The 20,546-nt window shown below is 40.7% G+C and overlaps 1 protein-coding gene across 11 annotated transcripts in view; it reads right to left on the minus strand.

Moving 5' to 3' along the window:
• PIBF1 (progesterone immunomodulatory binding factor 1) overlaps positions 1 to 20,546 on the minus strand; it is a 217,420-nt gene that overhangs the window by 148,810 nt on the left and 48,064 nt on the right. For all 11 annotated transcript variants that reach the window (XR_012799924.1, XR_012799925.1, XR_012799926.1 and 8 more), the window contains 3 exons: positions 16,808 to 16,916; positions 3,240 to 3,421; positions 588 to 713 (listed from right to left, as the gene is read on the minus strand). Coding sequence is in view for 8 of the 11 variants with exons in the window: in XM_075591017.1 (XP_075447132.1) it covers positions 588 to 713; positions 3,240 to 3,421; positions 16,808 to 16,916 (417 nt within the window). In the remaining 3 variants the exon portion in view is untranslated. The remainder of the gene's footprint in view (positions 1 to 587; positions 714 to 3,239; positions 3,422 to 16,807; positions 16,917 to 20,546) is intronic.

Raw genomic sequence — 20,546 nt, forward strand, 5'->3', positions numbered from 1 at the left:
CTCTTGACATTTCCAAAATGTGGACTCCACTCAAAGAGGGAAGGAGGAATCACCGCTTGTCAGACGCCCCTCCATGGCGATGTCCATCAGGAAGTCTTAAAAGGACTTCAAATCTTAAAATTGCAAGCAGGTACATTTAAACCAATATTAAAATCTGCAAATTACAATGCATTCATTGGAATTTCATTTTATTTGGTTCACTTGTGTTACAGTAGCACTGCCCATGCATATTGTTAGCTGTATCTCCATATTGGTAAAAGGGGGCAAAAGAAAAAATTGAGTACTATTTTTTCCATTCTTTCAGCAAATATACCTAAAGAATTGAAGTCAATGCTCAGTCCTCATGGGTCCAACAACAGGTCAAGCTTTCAAGATTTAATAAAATACTTAATCACCTTTATTTAATTATCACTACATAAATTACTCCAGTATGTAATGCTCAAAACAAAATCTGAGCCTGTTAATCCACGAACCATGTTTGATTGCCAACAAAAGCATATTCATGGAGCTTTTTACACACCAATGACACTACATTCAAGAATTAATAAGCACCTTCAGTAATAAAATGCACAATTTTCAATGTATACCTGTTTTCCCGCTCATACATCTCTTTCGATGCTCCACGAAGCTGTTCAATTTCATGATTTGTCTTTAGTCTGATTTGCTCTAATTCGTTACGCAGCTTGTTTTCATATTCAGTTTTATAGTGGTCCCTGCAAAAAATGAAATGTTACAAGTTTGCAGATGAGCAATAATCTAAAATAAACCAGCTAGTTATTGTTCTGAATCGGGGGTGCTCAACCTCAGCCCGTAAATGCTATAAGCATGCTAGGTTTTCAAGCTTCATCTGAATAGCCCAAAATTAACCAATTAGCCTAGCCTTACCTTTCACGAAGACAACTTATGCTGTGCTAAAAAATTAAGTGTTCTACATAAATAGGAGTATACACTAAAGCCACATCCAGAATCATTTCTTGTTGAAGGGGATTAGGGCTAGGAAACTAAATTGATGTATGTTACTTTATTTAAAGGTATAATAAAGTTGGCACTTGTGTGATCTTGTGAAAAAGTATAATAATAGCATGTTCTTGTATAGCGCTGCAAGTTGTACTTCGCGCTTTACAGAGACATTTGGCAGGCACAGGTCCCTGCCCCGTGGAGCTTACAATCTATGTTTTTGGTGCCTGAGGCACAGGGAGAAAAAGAGACTTGCCCAAGGTCACAAGGAGCCGTCACCGGGAATTGAACCAGGCTCCCCTGCTTCAAACTCTCAGTGCCAGTTATTGGTAGTTGATCCGAGTGTTATCAACTCCCAATAAATCCTTTGATCCTTTTCACAAGACCACACGAGTGCCAACTTTATAATACTCTTGGACTGACGTGGGATCCACTTCATTTGGGATCACTTCTGCTGAGCACCGATGGCAAGTACTATGGTTATTGTGAATGCACCATGCATTTGAACTGTTACTTTATTTAATACAGATCTATATTGAATTGTAAAAGAAGAAGTTTTAAATTTCTTCACATTGTCCTGCCTCATTAAAGAATATATAAGCACAATAGTCCCCGATTTGGACTTCTTGAAAAAAAATAAACAAAAGTTCACAACACATTATAAAGATGATTGCTAGGTTACTGCCCATTCAGGCAGCAGCAGCAGACAAAAGTGAAAACTCGATAGTTCACGTAAAAGTTCAGCACTAAGAACAGCTGAAAAAGCCCTATTTTGTATAGTTTTGGTGTTACCAAGGAAAATTATAGACTCATTAGCTTACGATTACCTACTAAAAGGGAAGGCTATTGGAAGGAGGGGACCTTAGAAACAGAAGCTCTTCGACGCCGAGAATGGCTACAGTAATTCTACTACAAGAAGTACTAGAAGACAGACAGAGTGGGTGCAGCAGCTCAGTATATATATAAAAAAAAAAAAAAAGAATTAGTGAATGCGCTCTTGTCTAGCCAGTTATACTGGAAGATTTTTAGTTCAGCTATAATTGCACGATATATTTATTTCATTAAAAGTTCTGCTTTAGGGGAAATGCAAGTCAAATTATATAGCTATTATGATGTATGATATTCTAAGCAGGTGCCAGTGCAGGAAAGACCATGGCTGCTGCAGAACTTCTTTGGAAGAAGAGCTGTCAATCACCGCTCTGCTTCCTGAAGTTTCACCTACGCAAGTTATAGGGAGGTGCTACTTTGGCAAGAACAGCTGTGATTGACAGCTTTGCTTCCAAAGACGTTCTGCAGTGGCCACCGTCTTTCTGCTTCATATCCCCTCAATTTTCCACTCGTCCCGGTTGCGTTTTTTCTAGTCCCGTATATTTGTACCTGCAGTTCATTGCTTTTGACAACATATTTCTGAAAATTGCATAAGCTTATAAGGGTCCATGTTAAATTGGACCAGAAGCAAATGGTGACCGACACACGCTGTGCTCATTTGCATGTCATTACCCATAATAACGGGCTGCAGTGGAAGCATTGTATGCTAAGAGATAGAGGAAAGACAGGGTTGCAGACCCCCCTGGGCATTCGATAAAAAAACAAAAAAAACTAGACATGCAAATGTACCCACAAGTGGTATTTTTAATTGAAATTGTAATACATTTAAGTGAATATCAACTGTCCCTTAAGGAGAGCAGTTGTTACAAGGGTGGGAGCAAGCAAGAAAGAAGCAGCCCAGTGCTACTGCTTTAAGAGATAGTAATGGTGCTATTCGGGTCAAAACATGGCCTCTAGCCATTCAATTTAGAGGAATATTATCATACAAATTCCACAAGGGCCATCTGACACTAGTCGGTGTAAACATTAGTACCCCTTGAAAGCTCACAAGACTTGTCTGCCATTTTAATTCTCCTTGTAACATTCCCATGGGTCCCTTTTGTAGGTGACTATCACCTGACAGCCCCATAGAGATAGGAGAGTGTCAGACCCAAATAAACTCCACCATTAAAAACCTACTGTAGTTCACCATGCACCCCATAAGACAGCAGGGCTCCAGAATGGAGCTCCGTAATTCCATTCCAAAGAGCCTGCTATGCAAACCTGCATGTAGGCAGCTACTAGAGAAAACTAAAATCAGGAAGATCTCGAGGTCCAGAGAGAGTTGTCTCAGGATTGAAGGAGCGACAAATGTGGCGGATGAGTTCTCTCTAGTTAAACTTCTGAAGTAATATCAAACGCAATGGTTCTTCTTCTTTTAAAAAACGGTTACTGTTTTATTGAAACGCACTCACCTAGAAGCAACATATTTTTCATACATTTCTTCTCTTGCCTTTTTGGCATCTTCCACCTGTGTCTGAAGCCGTTCCAAGCGATCCTGTTCATGGGCACAGCGGACATTTAGCTCCATGTTTTGTCGATTAAGGAACTCTTTATCCTTTTGTAGCAGAGAAACAGATTGCTGCAATGTGGTTACCTGTAAAGCACAAAAAGTAGAAACATTGATTTGTTAAATTGACATAACACTTGACATTTACTGAGCAATCTTATTTATATGCTACATTCTTACATGGTATTTATTAAAAAAAAAAAAAAAACTGGTAGCAAAACAAGCACAGTGGATTCCCCAGAATCAGAGCTTTTAGTACATTTTGATACTTAATGCACAATCTGATACAGTAATGTGCACAAAGTAACATGGGGTCAGTTCACTTCAAGGACCATTGATCTAATTAAGAAAATGGGGGCTGGTGGGCACTTGACTACTAAAAAGAGTATATATTTGATGCTAGTACAGATTGGGAGGTGATCCGTGGGCCCATCCGAATATAATCGGGGTTCAACAAAGGTTCAACCTTGGGTTTAACAAAGACCTTAAACTTTAGAAAGGCAGATTTTAATAAACTGAGGACTAGTCTACAAGTAATACATTGGGATGATGTTTTTGCAGGGAAAAATCTACAAGATAAATGGGCAGTCTTTAAAACATTGTTAGAAAAGTACACTTATTAGTGTATACCCTTGGGTAATAAACATAAACTAAATAAGTCAAAACCAATGTGGCTAAATAAACAGGTAGGGGAGGAAATGGACAAGAAGAGGAAGGCGTTTAGATTCTTTAAGTCAGAAGGATGGAGACATCGTATCAGAATTATAAGGAATGTGACAAACATTGCAAAAGGGCAATTAAATTAGCAAAAATGGATAATGAAAAAAGGATTGCAATAGAAAGTAAGATCAACCCATAAAAGTTCTTTAAGTACCTTAATAACAAAAAAAGAGAAAAGAAAATATAGGACCCTTTCAGTGTGAGATGGGTAAGCAGATTATTGGTGATAAGGAAAAAGCAGAGATATTAAACAAATTCTTTGCCTCTGTGTTTACCAGGGAAAAATCAATTTTAATTGTAGTGCCGAAGGAGGAACCCAAAACCTCCATTTTAATGAACAATTTGTTAACGGAGTAAGAAGTGTATAAGAAGTAAATAACGCACCTGGCCCCGTTGGCATACAGCCAAGAGTTCCCAAGGAGTTAAGTTCAGTAATAGCCAACCATTACATTTAATATTCAAGGTCTCAATTTCCATAGGCTTAGTACCACAAGATTGTAGTAAAGCAGATGTGGTGCCTATATTTAAAAAGGGAGCTAGATCACAACCGGGGAATTACAGACCTGTAAGTCTGACTTCAATAGTAGGGAAACCACTTGAAGGTTTAATACGGGATAATATTCAGGAATACCTAATGGAAAACAAAATGATTAGTAATAGTCAGCATGGATTTATGAAGGATAGAGAATGCCAAACTAACCTTATTTGTTTCTTTGAGGAGGTAAGTAGGAATTTAGACCAGGGTAATGCAGTTGATGTGGTCTACTTAGATTTTGCAAAGGCTTTTGATATGGTTCCAGACAAGAGGTTGGTGTACAAAATAAAGCAAATTGGACTCAGTAAAAATATATGCACCTGGATTGAAAACTGGTTGAAGGATAGACAACAGAGGGTTGTCATAAATGTTACTTTTTCAAGTTGGGCTAAGGTCGTGAGTGGAGTACCTCAGGGATCAGTCCTGGGACCCATAGCTTTTTAACTTGTTTATTAATGACCTGGAGGTTGGCATCGAGAGCAAAGTCTCCATCTTTGCGGATGATACTAAATTGTGTAAGGTAATAGAATCAGAGCAGGATGCCATTTTTCACCAGAAAAACTTGGAGAGACTGAAAACTTGGGCAGGTAAATGGCAGATGAGATTTAATACAGATAAATGTAAGGTTATGCATTTTGGAAACAAGAATATACAGGTAATTCATACATTAAATGGGGATAAATTGGGGGAATCCTTGATGGAGAAAGATTTAGGAGTGCTTGTAGACAGCAGACTTAGCAATAGTGCCCAAAGTCATGCAGCAGCTGCAAAGGCAAACAAGATCTTATCTTGCATTAAATGGGCAAAGGATGGAAGGGAAGTAAACACAATGATGCCCCTTTACAAAGCATTAGTAAGACCACACCTTAAATATGGAGTACAACCACTCCTTACAAAATACCTTATTGAACTAGAGAGAGTGCAGAGAAGAGCCACCAAATTAATAAAGGGGAGTGACACTCTAATTTATGAGGAGAGTCTAGCTGTCACCTCCAGCCCAGTTTTCGCACGGGAGTGACCTCATGCGGTGCCCGCATTGACGCCGCCACACAAGACAAGGCCTAAACCCACTCGGTAAATAATTAGAATCTCAGGCAGATTCGGGAATTCGGAATTGATCATATGCAGTACAAGGGACTAGCTAAACGGTTCCTAAAATAACATCTTGGCACGTGATGAGGCATACTGGGACCAGAAATCTCAGTGGTGTAGGGGCCACACATATAGTTCTGGTCCAAGGAGGTGCACAACCTCATCTGTAGTGAAAACTCCAACTGCATGTCCAAATGATAAAAAAAACAGTGTAAATTGTGCTCATTAAGGCCATTAGGATGTAAGGTGTGAAGTGTGTAGATCCAGAATGCCTCTCCCGTTCCCACATCTAGATGCTCTTTAAACGTGTTCCACAATAATAAAAAAGAAATCTAAATGTTTAAATATTATGCTTGAATTCACTAATGTTTTGTGCTACAGGCTAATCCCTTTACCCTGTCCAAATGTCGCTTTTATGCTCATACAGCTGCGTTTTCATACGGCGTTACATCTGACCAATGTATAATTTACCACAAGGGCATTTTATGGGCATCAACGACATACAGTTGTGTGAAAAAGAAAGTACACCCTCTTTGAATTCTATGGTTTTACATAGCAGGACATAATAACAATCATCTGTTCCTTAGCAGGTCTTAAAATTAGGTAAATACAACCTCAGATGAATAACAACACGACATATTACACCGTCATGATTTATTTAACAAAAATAAAGCCAAAATGGAGAAGCTATGGTGAAAAACTAAGTACACCCTTACTGCTTCCATAGGAATTAAGATGCTAACTAGCATACAGGTGCTGCTAATCAAATGCCTTTGATTAATTGATAATCAGCAAGTGTGACCACCTCTATAAAAGCCGAAGTTTTAGCAGTTTGATGGTCTGGAGCGTTCAGGTGTGTGTTAACACAATGCCAAGGAGGAAAGACATCAGCAATGATCTTAGAGAAGCAATTGTTGCTGTCCATCAATCTGGGAAGGGTTATAAGGCCATTTCCGAACACTTTAAAGTCCATCGTTCTACAGTGAGAAAGATTATTCAAAAGTGGAAAACATTGAAGACAGTTGCCAATCTTCCCAGGAGTGGACGTCCAAGCAAATTCACCCCAAGATAAGACTGTGCAATGCTCAGAGAAATTGAAAAAAAATGAAGAGTCGCATCTCAGACTCTAAAGGCCTCAGTTAGCATGTTAAATGTTAAAGTTCATGACAGTACAATTAGAAAAAGACTGAACAAGTACGCTTTGTTTGGAAGGGTGGCCAGGAGAAAGCTTCTTCTCTCTAAAAAGAACATGGCAGCACGGCTTAGGTTTGCAAAGTTGCATCTGAACAAACCACAAGACTTCTGGAACAATGTCCTTTGGACAGACGAGACCAAAGTGGAGATGTTTGGCCTTAATGCACAGCGCCACGTTTGACGAAAACCTAACAAAGCATACAGTATCAGCACAAACACCTCATACCAACTGTCAAGAACAGTGGTGGAGGGGTGATGAATTGGGCTTGTTTTGCAGCCACAGGACCTGGAGACCTTGCAGTCATTGAGTCGACCATGACCTCCTCTGTATACCAAAGTATTCTAGAGTCAAATGTGAGGCCATCTGTCCGACAGCTGAAGCTTGGCCAAAATTGGGTCATGCAACCGGACAATGATCCCAAGCACACCATATACATACATACATACATACATACATACATACATACATACATATATATATATATATACATACATACATACATACACACACACACACACACACACATACCCGGCTGATTAACCCCAACTCGCATTGGGAGAGAAGGGGTTAAAAGTATATGCATGACACGTGTGTGTGTAATACCTTTATTAAGGCCTGATTAACCCCCCCCCCCCAATCGCCACAGTAATCAGTCGTTTCAATTATACATATGTAAAGATTCTGGGCCAGTGGTTGTAGAAAGTAGTCTATATAGATGGATAGCAGTTGACATATGCCATCAATCCCTGCAGCTATGGGACATTCAGGTGGGTTGTCTAGGCCCTTATGGATTTTTGGTAGCAGATATAGGACGGGTGTGCAAGGTGCTTTTTTTTTATTTTTTTAAATCAAAGTCAAGTGTTTGTCAATGATTTTAATATAAACCGCGCATGCTGTACCCTGGGTTTGGTAATCTCCATTATATCCTGTGATGGGTCTCTGTCCATGAGGTCATAATGCTCTATTTTCTCCAATTGTTTATTGGCCTCATTAATGTACTTGGTTTTATCTGAGATAACTACTGCCCCACCTTTATCTGCACTTTTAATCACTATTTCCTATTTCTTTTGTAAATTAGTATTAGCTCTAGAAATACTTTTGGTAAGATTGTTTCTAGCTGTGCCACCCCATTTGAGCCTGGAAATGTCAATGAGGCTAATAAAAAAGGTATTAAGTAAGTGTTATAACAGCTCACCTTACTATTACATATTGTTGCTATATGCATTATGCTAAAGTTTTATTGACGTCTAACTGTGCTTAACAGTGTCCAAAACAGTTAGGAATCAGCTCTATAATTTGATTCCTACATGAAAAATCATTGTAGCTCCATTCACAGTGTGACGGTGAGGGGGTAACCAGGCTCACTAATAAAGGTTACGCCCTTTGGTTACCTATGATCCTGGTGTTGGGGCTCAAGAGTGAGCCTAACTGTTTTAAATGTATAACCTGTACTTTTGCGACAACTTTTTTTTGTTTTTACCAGCCAGCGAGCAGGGATTGCTAGGCTATGAGTTTCAGGGGGGGGGGGGGGGGGGAGTTTGCAGATAAAGTGTTGTCAGAATGTGTCTAGGTACTGTAGTCAGGGGCCAGAGTTGCTGGATACCCCACAAATGTACCCGAGAATCAGGCTTGATTCTCGGATACATATAGGCACATTGTCCCAGCAAAATCTCCCCTTGAAACCACTTGCACGACTCATGGCTAGGGTTCCCTGCTTCAGCATAGCACAGAGGTAAATGGGGCATAGAGATGCAAAGGGTCCCGGTAATTATGAGGGGTCCATAGGTTAAGGGGGATACCCAGATCACCGAGAACCTGCACAGGGGTTCTGGGGGTGCTCCAATCATACATGAGGTTGTGAGGGGATTTTTAAAGTCCAGTCCTAAATCTATTTTATTGTGTGTGGGGAATATAGGCTAATAAAAAATAAAGTGCAGCTTTTTATTCTATTCCCCATACCCAGAGACTTGGGACCTGTAACAGTATATTATTTTATTAAAAAAGTGTTTAATATAGCATGTACTGTTGTGCATGGTATTATGAGCTGGGACTTCAGAACCAATGTTCTGAGTGAGTCACTGGGCTACCAACTTGGTGCCAGTGAGTCTACTCAGACATCGGACATGAAAGTCACAGAGTATGCCAGAGGTGTGAAGAATATTTGTAAATTAGGTCAAGGCTCAAGTACCCATGTCCTGGGATGAATGGAAGTCGTCCGGCCAACCATTTGCCCTACCAGACTTGGAAGAGCCTAACCCACCAGGTGGCTTCTGAATAGCAAGTGGCCATGGTGGCAAACTTGCGTATGCCTTTGGCTAATTCATAATCCCTGCTTGCCCGGCTTCAGAAGACTGGCATCGCTTTGATTGGTTGTAGTATTTTGTGAATGGGTTCAAAAATACTATAAGAATCCTCTCAGCCAATCACCCGGTGAGATTCTAAACATCAGAAGTCAAGCGCTAAATTCTAAACAACCAAAAGATGCTCTTGGAGAAATAGCAAGAGACCGGCTTCAGAAGTTTCAAGGCAAAATATTTTCTAAGTCCAACTTTTTGCGGCCAAGTTCTGAGAATTGAACGTAGCGGTCGAGACGGGGATTTCAAGCCAATTTTAGTTCCAGGACATTTGGAACTAAGTCCCAGTCAAGCAATTTCAAGTCCTCAGGAGAGAAGGGAGCGGTGGCGTCTGGAACTTCATGCCGATTTGGGTTCCAGGGCATTTCGGGCTAAGTCGCGGTCAACTAAAGACTCTTATTTAAAGTGCCAAATTGCAAGGAAAGTCTACTTTTTTACCCTAAGGTCCCAAGTAAGTGTGTCTCTTCTTATGTAGTTTGTGTTCCATTGTGCTCAATGTATAATACTGGTAAAAAGGTGTAAATGCCTGGTCTCCAGGGACACACAGCTCATGCCAAATGGCAAAGTGTGAATGCAAACAAACTTCTGGGAATTTAATTTTTTAATGTTGGTCGCACCAATATAACAGTCATACAGCAGCTTCCCAAAAAGAAAAAACAGACAGACAGACAATGGAAGGCTTTGTATGTGAATCAAAATGAACAAAAACAGGCAACTGTATTTAATTTATGCAAAGGACATGCACAAAGTAAAAATAAATAAAACTGGGTATGGCAACAGACAAGAAGACAAAACAAAATTAACTAGTTGGCTAAATCATTAGATGTGTACAGACAATTACATACGGTTCAATTATCGGAGAGAAGCAAGAATGGTCTGCACTTGCAAAAAAAAGTTTTTACCTTCTATTGTTATCAATTATGTATTGTATTCAAGTAAAAAGAGGGATAAGGCGGCAATTAATGTTTCAACCTGCTTAATAAAGTACTTAACAAGTCAGCTACAAGCATTAATAGGATTTTAGCTACCCTTGAACTTTGTGGATATGTCAGTCATAGAAGCTCAAGTATTAGAGGGTTATTCATTAAACTGTGACAGTGCTATAGGGAACCATGACAGGAAACTCCTATTAAAGTCAATGGGAGTTTCCTTGTGATATCGCATTGATCAGCTCTAATGTGGCTGTAATGAATATCCCCTCAGATGTGTATTTTACAGATAATTATGAGTGATGGTAATTCTAAATACTTCACTTTTGTTGGTACTTATTGATAGATAATGTAGCGCCCTTGCTAAAATGTGGCCCCTTTTAGCATGTAGGCTATGGCAGCCGCTGGCAGTGTTAAGGTTAAACCCCTTGCACATGGCCCTGCATGTGAAACGTCTCATTCACTCGTTAGAATGTTGCAATTCCAGGCACATGTCTGTCTGGAAAGTGCTAGTAAGGCATGTGACCACTGGGGTAGCTGGTTGGCAACATCCAGTTTTGCCCCGAGACTATGAGGGGGAAAGGTTTACACCCCCAGGGAATATAAGGTGGGGACCCACCCTAGGGAGGGAGTTCTGGTCTGTACTGGTTCAGAGAGTGCTAGGTGCTAGACTCAGGCACATAGGTTTCCCTTGCTGCAGGGAGCAGGGCTATAGCCCAGATTTAAGTAGGGATCTGGGGCTGAGCTTGCTCCATTCCTAACCAGGGTTGAGTTGGGTTCTGGTAGGAACTGCAGGCCAAGCGGAAACAACTGCACGAGAGAAATGCTGAGAACCAGTCATGTGTATGCTGTTTTCTTCTGTTCAATAAAGCAAGCATCCTTTTAAAAGTTCCTGGCACCCTGTTCTACTTATTCTACTCCTCACTACAAGTCTGACCTGGATCCACCAGAAGCCTGAGACTAGAGGTAAAAACTGACTGAGCTACATTACACTGAAGTAAGTAGAACCCCTGTCAGCAGTGCAAAGAGAGACTGATGCATGTACACCCTATCTTCTGCAGCTATATTTTAACCTCATATTTCAACCATATACTGATGAACAGATTAGAAAAATTAAAACTGTATTGGAAAGGGCAGGAATAAATCTATTAAATGTAAAATAAGGCTGGGGCCATAGAGGGGGTAGCAGGGCTAAGGCGCGCCGACGCGGAGGCTCGCCTGCAGGAAAGGAAAACTGCGCGATTTCATGCCCATCCAGACGAGCCAGCGGGCACGATCGGAGGCGGGGGGAGACTGAGGGAGGTGGGGCAGTGACGTCACTGGGCCAATCGCCCGCGACGCACCGACATCAACGTCACGGCGCCGTGACGTTGACGCTGCTCCGCGCGGATTGGATGTTTTCAGCCGACAGCGCTCTGAAAAACAGCTTGGCTGTCGGCTGAAAAATCCAGCGCCTCAGCACGCCTGCGGACGCTCGCGTGAGCCCCCTCTCAAGGCATCCTCATTGAGGATGCAGGGGCTCAGCGTGGAGCGTCCGCACGGCTCAGCGCGGCCTACCCTTCTATGGACTCGGCCTAAAAGGCAATCAGCACCAACTGCTGCTTCAACATTAGTGAAGCAAGTCAATGTATTTTTCCTACTCGGATTACCTGGTGCTACCATAAATCTCTTCTGCGCATGGGCTGCCAGGCAGGGGAGCACAGCTCAGAAACTTTGTGCACCCCTGCACCTTACCTCCCACGCTAAAAAACACTAATTTTAACCCCCAAAACCAATGCTACCCCCTACCAAGAACCTTAACCCCTTATCCTAAAACCCCTATCCTTTACTCTCTACTCTAACCGCTAAAACCCCTAAAGTTAACTTGCCTTATTGGCGAAATGGTCGGCGACCAAGTGACCAGCGGCAGAGCGGCTGTGGCGAAGGGTCCCTCGTCAGCGATTTGGTCGTGACATCTCCAGTTTCACTATACAGCTTCTACCTCCTATTTTTCTTGCAGGCTTTGAATCCTGGCTTGCCTTCTTTCTCTCCTCTGTCTCAAGTTTAGGATATATTTTGTACCAAACTGGAGGGAGAGGGGGGGGGGGAGGGGAACCCTCGCTACTGCTAACTGGAAGTGCCTGGAATGGAGGTGCTACTATCAGGGGAAAACAAGGATATAACAACAACAAGAGAACAAGAGCCCCAAGGAGAGCACTCAACCACTATATGTATATTAACAGGTGTGCCTAGAGTCCATGTGTTGATTGGGAGGAGTGAGTGAACAATAAAAGATGCGTCTATTTATTTGAGTCGTGACTCAGAACGATAAAATAATGGGGGAACGCTGTGGGTCAAGTATAATACTATTATGAGCCAGTATACAGCGAATTAAAAATGGACGAATGAACCAGAGTAGTAGTCACTGTACTGTCTGACCTCCTATGATATTATTGGGCTATGCAGGTGCCCACTGTGATTACTTCTGTGAACGCATCTGTCCACACCCCTGCTGAGGGCTATCACCACACCACTTATCACATACTGTGGTGGTGTTATTAGGACCCTGGGCAGCTGGGTATGCTATTAGTGTGTATCCTAGGAGTCTAGACAGTATACTACCATTCACACACGATACTATACAATCTGGATCCTAACATGTAAACAGGCACTACTTGTGCACTGCTATAACAACTACTGATACGCATTGATCCATGTGATACTGGGCTACACAGATGCTCACTGTGACTGCTTACCTCTGCACGTATCTGTCCATATCCCTATTTCGGGTTATTAACACATCACCTACCATATACTGCGGTGGTATCTATAGGACGCTGGGTATGCCAATAGTAATATCATAGGAGGTCAGACAGTACAGTGACTACTACTCTGGTTCATTCGTCCATTTTTAATTCGCTGTATACTGGCTCAATAGTATTATACTTGACCCACAGCGTTCCCCCATTATTTTATCGTTCTGAGTCACGACTCAAATAAATAGACGCATCTTTTATTGTTCACTCACTCCTCCCAATCAACACATGGACTCTAGGCACACCTGTTAATATACATATAGTGGTTGAGTGCTCTCCTTGGGGCTCTTGTTCTCTTGTTGTTGGTATATTTTGTACCATGCTGGATTTTTCTGGTGTTCTCTCCAGTCTAGATGCTATATGTACGGTCGACGATCTTTCATTCCATTTGATTTTTGATATTGTAATAAATGATAATGTTATTTATTTCTGCATGCTCTGGATTCTACTACAAGATTGTTCCTGTGTGTGGGTTATCTGCACATCCATAAAGCAACAACTGGTAACTCATGTTTTTGTGTGTGTGCGCCACACATACATCACGCAGATGCAAGGAATGAAGACAGCACATCAGGTAATTGAAAAATGAAGGGGCCTCGAGTTGGCTACAAACAGTATGCATTAACACAGCTTTTTGGATTTTTTTTTACTTACATGATGTGCTGTGTCTTCTCCCGTCCTTTGTTCTGGGTATATATTTACGTGTTTCTATATGACGTGTGCACTCGCCAATATATGCCTGTCCATATAAAGGTGTGAGATAGATATCGATATCTATCCATCACCCATACCAATTGGTTTGGGTGATCTATGGCTTTTTATTCATCCTATATACGTGCACACACATTTTCTACGATTTTAATTTTAAGGAGTGCCACGGTTCTTGCATATACATATACGAGAAAAAAGCATTTGTGAAACACATAGGATTTTCACACCTAAAATGCTATTAGAACTTACTCTACGTCCTAATATTAGATAAAGATATCCTGAACAAAAAACACACAAAACATGATACTTTAAAAAAAAAAAAAAAAATGTTATCCACAAATGATTCAACATTCAATATCAACGCGTGAAAAAGTATGTGGACCTTTAGATGCAGTACCTGGCAGCACCCCCTTGAGCAACAATGACTGCTAGTCAGCTTCTCACATCGATTGAGGAATTTTGGCCCATTCTCCATACAGAAATTGAGTCAACTCCGTGACATTTGAAGGCTTCCTTGCGTGGACAGCTTGCATCATGTCCTGCCACAACATTTCGATGGGGTTTAGCTCCGGACTGACTAGGCCATTCTAAAAACATGGAATATCTTCTTCCAGAGCCATTCTTTTGTAGATCTGCTTGTATGTTTAGGATCATTGTCTTGCTGCAGGACCCACTTTAAATTTCAGCTTCTGCTCAAGCACGGGTGGCCTGCCAGTATCCTCTAGAATCTTCTGATGCAATGCAAAATTCACAGTTGTGTCAATGATGGTAAGCCGTCCAGGACAGGAGGCAGCATAACAGCAACAAACCATCACAATCCCACCACCATGATTGACGGTTGGGATGAAGTTCTTCTGTTCAAACGCAGTGTTGATTTTTGCCACATAACATTTCTCATTGAGGCCAAAAAGTTCTACCTTTGACTCGTCTGTCCAGAGAAGATTGTTCCAGAAGTCTTGTGTATCATCTGTGTGCTCTTTGGCAAACTTTAGATGGGCAGCAATGTTCTTTATAGAGAGCAGTGGTTTCTTGTTCAGTCTTTTTTTGATTGTTTTGTCATTAACACTTATATTAGCCAAGACGAGTGGCATGCAGATACTTGAATGTTACTCTGGGTTCTTTGCAACTTCCTGGACGATTTACCGGTGTGTTCCTGGAGAGATTTTGGTAGGACGACTGCTCCAGGGTAGAGTGACTGTGGTCTTGAATGTTCTCCATTTATAGACTGTCCGACTCTGGATTAATGGAGCTTCAAATCCTTAGAAATGGTTTTGTTACCCTTTCTACGAGCATGAATAGCTGTTTTTCTGAGGCAAACAAAGATTTTTTCACCGTGGCATGATGTGTGTGCACACACTTGTATGGTAAAGATCAAACTCACAACGTTTCTAATATTTATATAGGATGAGGCCTCCCAAAAACTCACCACTGAAGATCTACCTAAATATGTAAACGCCTGATTCTAATTATCACGTGTACTTTAGCTGGAACTCTCACCACCCCCCCCCCCCCCCAGGGTTTTACTTGCTTTTTCATATACCCTGACTCTTAATTGCTCATTGTTTGTCTAAATCATACATCGTTTTATTTCAAAAGACATGGAATTGGTTAAATATAAAACCTATTGGATATTTAAGAAAATACTTTTTTTTTTAATTAATTGTGAGTGCTTGATTTTTTCTATGGTAGATGGGTGTGTGTACACACTGACACACACACACACACACACACAAACACTATGTAAAACACCCTATCACCATCAGCCATGAACCTTCATGGGATCCAGCTGACAGAATGAACCATACTCCAACCTGAGGTATATGCCATCCCACAATGAGCAGCCACATTACCTTTTTCTTTCAACATTGTCCTTCATTAGCTCTAGTATCCTTCTCACGAGCAGGTTCCTCACAATCTTTTGTATCTGTTTGCGCACGTTTATCATTATTTGTATGTAACTGTTGATATAATTATCACATTTCTGCACCCTTACTGCACCACCCTGTGGAATCTGTTGGTGCTTTTAAAATAAAAAAATTAACTCGTGCATTGCCGTTAGTTTTTTGCTTAATCATTTTTACTGCAGAAGGAATTAAATGGTGCCGTCTGCGAAGAGGTTAAGAGATCAATACATTCCGTAGCACAATGTTGCACTTTTATATAAAATTATTTTTTCAAATCTAAACCAAGGTTGGTGTCTCCATATATGATCTTACTTTGCTTATATATTGCACTGTCTGCTACTGTAAATGTATATGGCAAATTAATAAAAAGTGCTGTATTCAGGGATTGAATTGTGAAAGTACTTGGTGATAACCACTAGCATTATTCTTTTATACACCACAAGTACGATTACCAGTTGTATCTTACAGTTACACTTTAATTTAAAATTTTTTAAAAAGCTGCATTACACGATGCTCGATATTTATTAAGTTGGTTAATTTTTTAAACTTATATTGTTACCTTAACTGCAGCTTCCCTTGTAGTTGATCTACAGTACCCTGAGCTCTGTGTAACCACTAGTTCCTTAGATACAACTAGTTGTCTACAGGGAAGTAATACTAGACCAGTGGAGTCAATATTGCTGCAGGGTCAGGTTCACTTGAGAGCCAATAGAAAGTTGCAACATCGGGTGATGACGTTGCAAATTTCTATTGGTGACCCAGAAACCATAGCTGTATTTGTTTGTGTCACACAACGACACAACAAAAACACTAAAAATTCAGGGGGTCCCAGGATGTGGTGGGACCCCCAGATCTGCTAAAATAAAGGTTTAAAAAAAAAAAAACATAGAAAACAGGGACTGCTGCTTTATGTCACTTCAACCCCGGGGTGTATTGAAATTACATTACAAATGATATGTATTTTAATTCCAAAACAGTTGAATGATCTAATCATATTGTTTTAGAATCAAAATCTTAAAATATGTATATATTTTTTTAGTATTAGATTGTACTGCAAAACGATCAGGGCTCCCAAAATATGACTAAAAGGGTACAGGATTTAGTGTGTAATAAGATTATAAAATCTTACATTACTACATAGCAAGAAAACATCTTGATTTTCGAAAAGTATTATTTCCAAGTCTTCTCTGTCAATACAACTGCTCTTTGGGAAAACAATAAACCCTTTTTACTCTTACCTCTTGCGCTAAATCATTACGATCTTTCGTTTGTGCCTTGTGTGATACATCCAGTATTTGAAAATCTTTCCTGAGATCTGAGAGCTCACGTTCAAGCGCATCCCGTTCACTGTTATGAAATAGCAAGAGATAATGAGATGTAATCAGTAAAACCACGCCATTTTTTAATATGATTATGATTGAAATGTTTCATTATTTGGAAATAATGATGTTGAATTTGACACGCATTCAAGTATGTACAAGGCATTAAAATAATATCAATTTATATGGCCCTTCACATACATAGCTGTCAATAAATAATGGACGAGCATAAATCCCAGTTGTTTTTACCATGTTGATTTTTTCTGCAAGTAAATGAACACAAGTAGAACACGAAGCAAATAGCGCACAGCCAGGGAGTCAGGTGGTGAAAAAAGTTAATCCCATTTATTTCAGTACATGACTGATAAAAACATCACCCCAGGGGGGGGGGGGGGAAACACAGCCTCCTACGCATTTCGGACGGGTAGGTCCTTTATCAAGGAGTATGGAACATAGAGCAAGTCAGGTGTCTTATATACCCCTTTCTTAATCATCAATAATTGAAAACATTTGAAAAAAAATCAATCTACCGCCTCGATGCGCATGCGCCTGACGTCACGCGAGGCGCCACCATCTCCGGCGTAATTCGGTGGGTAGAAACACCCCCCGCTCGTTCGCGCATGCTTACCGAAGAGACAGATCATATTGACTCTAATCAAAGGCCTACTTCCTGGTAAAATATTTTATAAATAAATAAATATAACAATGCGATATGTTCCGCCTCACGTGACGTACCTTCAGGCCACCGATTGGCCTGTACGTGCCGCAACTCAGCCAATGAGAAGCAGGACTGAGGTAGCAACACGCCCACCCCTTGGCTCCCCTCCGGATGGCCCTGAGTGAGTGTGAACAAGACCGCAATATAAAATAGAGTCACCCTGTAGGTAAATCGAAAACTATGAAAAACAGGAACGAATCTCACTATCCTTATGTACTGTATATACAGGCAGGGTGCCTTATCATGGGTATCTAACCCCAATTGCTCCATGTCCCATATATAACATAGATCAATATAAAATAAACACATCCCCTGTCACTGCACTGATACCTAAATGACAGGGGAATTAACACAAGCAGTACAATATCCACACAGTATAGTAATTAATATAATGATTATTATTATCAAATTTTAATGAACCTAACCTTTCATTAAAAATTGATAATATAGTCATTATATTAATTACTATACTGATGTTAGAAATTACTTGAAGGCGATATTGTTGGTTCATTTTATCATCACTTTAGGAGGATGAACACTTATCGATGTATAGCAGAACGATACTTTATATTTTATTTACAGTGTTTAAATGTATTGTGATGCTTTTTTTGGTGTCGATATTGTACTGCTTGTGTTAATTCCCTTGTCATTTATGTATCAGTGCAGTGACAGGGGATGTGTTTATTTTATATTGATCTATGTTATATATGGGACATGGAGCAATTGGGGTTAGATACCCATGATGAGGCACCCTGCCTGTATATACATAAAGATAGTGAGATTTGTTCCTGGTTTTCATAGGTTGCTCTTTACCTACAGGGTGACTCTATTTTATATTGCGGTCTTGATCACACTCACTCAGGGCCATCCGGAGGGGAGCCGAGAGGTGGGCGTGTTGCGACCTCAGCCCTGCTTCTCATTGGCTGAGTTGCGGCACGCACAGGCCAATCGGTGGCCTGAAGGTACGTCACGTGGGGCGGAACATATCGCATTGTTATAGGCCTTTGATTAGAGTCAATATGATCTGTCTCTTCGGTAAGCATGCGCGAACGAGCGGGGGGGGGGGGGGGGCGTTTCTACCCACCGGCATTACGTCGGAGATGGTGGTGCGTGACGTCACGCGCATGCGTATCGAGGCGGTAGATTGATTTTTTCAAAATGTTTTCAATTATTGATGATTAAGAAAGGGGTATATAAGACACCTGACTTGCTCTATGTTCCATACTCCTTGATAAAGGACCTACCCGTCCGAAACGCGTAGGAGGCTCTGTGTTTTCCCCCCCTGGGGTGATGTTTTTATCAGTCATGTACTGAAATAAATGGGATTAATTTTTTTTCCCACCTGACTCCCTGGCTGTGCGCTATTTGCTTCGTGTTCTACTTGTGTTCTGGATTTCCCTTCCATGGCTGGCACGCCACTATAGACCCCCAGAGACTGTGGGAGTGGGTAAGAATCTTCTGCTTATTTCTTTTGACCACAATAGTTGAGTACTCTTATTCGGATCGTTTTCACAAGGATGCCTTATTACTTATGTTCTTTTGAGTGACTCACAGGTCATTTCATTTACACCCACTCCTATTTAGTCTATCTGGGGTCGTTTTAGATGCATTGATGTCTGGATGAAGTTATACTGGGGTGGAGCACAATTTTTCCCCCTTTGTCCTGCAAGTAAATGAAGCCTAAAAAAAAAGATGTTACTTTCTGGGCATGTATTACAAACAAAAAATACAACACAAACAATATATCAGTTTATCAAGGCACAGCTTTTTTTTCCCTTCAGTAGTAATTCTGTAGAAATGTATCTACTTGTAAATAGTCCGTTTTGAACTTGCATAGTTAAAATAAAGAACAGCAGCAGATAGGCAGACACTCTTGTTAAGGAACATTGATGTGCCGTTAAGATTTATTTTGCCTTTAATGGGCATTGGACTAACCACAGGATTCTTCTTGGTTCTTAAAGGAAGACTAAACCTTAAATATTTTCAACTACTCTTTTTGAAAAAAGATTGCCGTTTTGATACTGATGTTTATGGTCCAGATAGTTTCAGGTATCAGACATCAATGTAATTTCATGGAACGTCCAGCTCTCCATAGATGGAAGACGACACAATGTGCAGGAGTCATCAACGCGGAATCAGCGATATTGCAGCCAAATTGGCGATACCTGCCATTGAAGTAAATAGCAGTTATTGCAATTTTGGTGCAATAGCACGGATTACGCCTTTGAGGACTCCCGGCCAATGTAGCAGAACAACTAGCACAAATCCTTCTAATAACTGTTCTTGCTTTTGTTACTTTCCTGAACCAGGGGAGCTAATCTTTTGTAATCCAATCTCTAGGTAACCCCGTTCCTAAAATGCACAAAAATAATGCCAGTGTTTGACACACAAAAAACAACTGCATGTATTGAAAAGAGGGGCTCACCAATGGAAAGTCACAATGTAATTTCCCAATACAGTACAGGCATACCCCGCATTAACGTACGCAATGGGACCGGAGCATGTATGTAAAGCGAAAATGTACTTAAAGTGAAGCACTACCTTTTTTCCACTTATCGATGCATGTACTGTACTGCAATCGTCATATACGTGCATATATGATGTAAATAACGCATTTGTAACAGGCTCTATAGTCTCCCCGCTTGCGCACAGCTTTGGTACAGGTAGGGAGGTGGTATTGCTATTCATGACGTGTTGACAGGCGCATGCGTGAGCTGCTGTTTACCTATTGGGCGATATGTCCATACTCGCGAGTGTACTTAAAGTGAGTGTCCTTAAACCGGGGTATGCCTGTATCTCCAGAAGATCCGCAGATCAGGAGAAAATTAAGTGTGGAGATATAATGTCTATAGCATAGAGAACAGCTGCTTAAAATTACAATGTTACATTCAAATCACACCTCAATAAAGAACATAGAATATACAACAAAAAAAAAACATG

Source organism: Ascaphus truei, chromosome 3, assembly GCF_040206685.1.
Source record: "Ascaphus truei isolate aAscTru1 chromosome 3, aAscTru1.hap1, whole genome shotgun sequence".
Taxonomy (NCBI): Eukaryota; Metazoa; Chordata; class Amphibia; order Anura; family Ascaphidae; genus Ascaphus; species Ascaphus truei.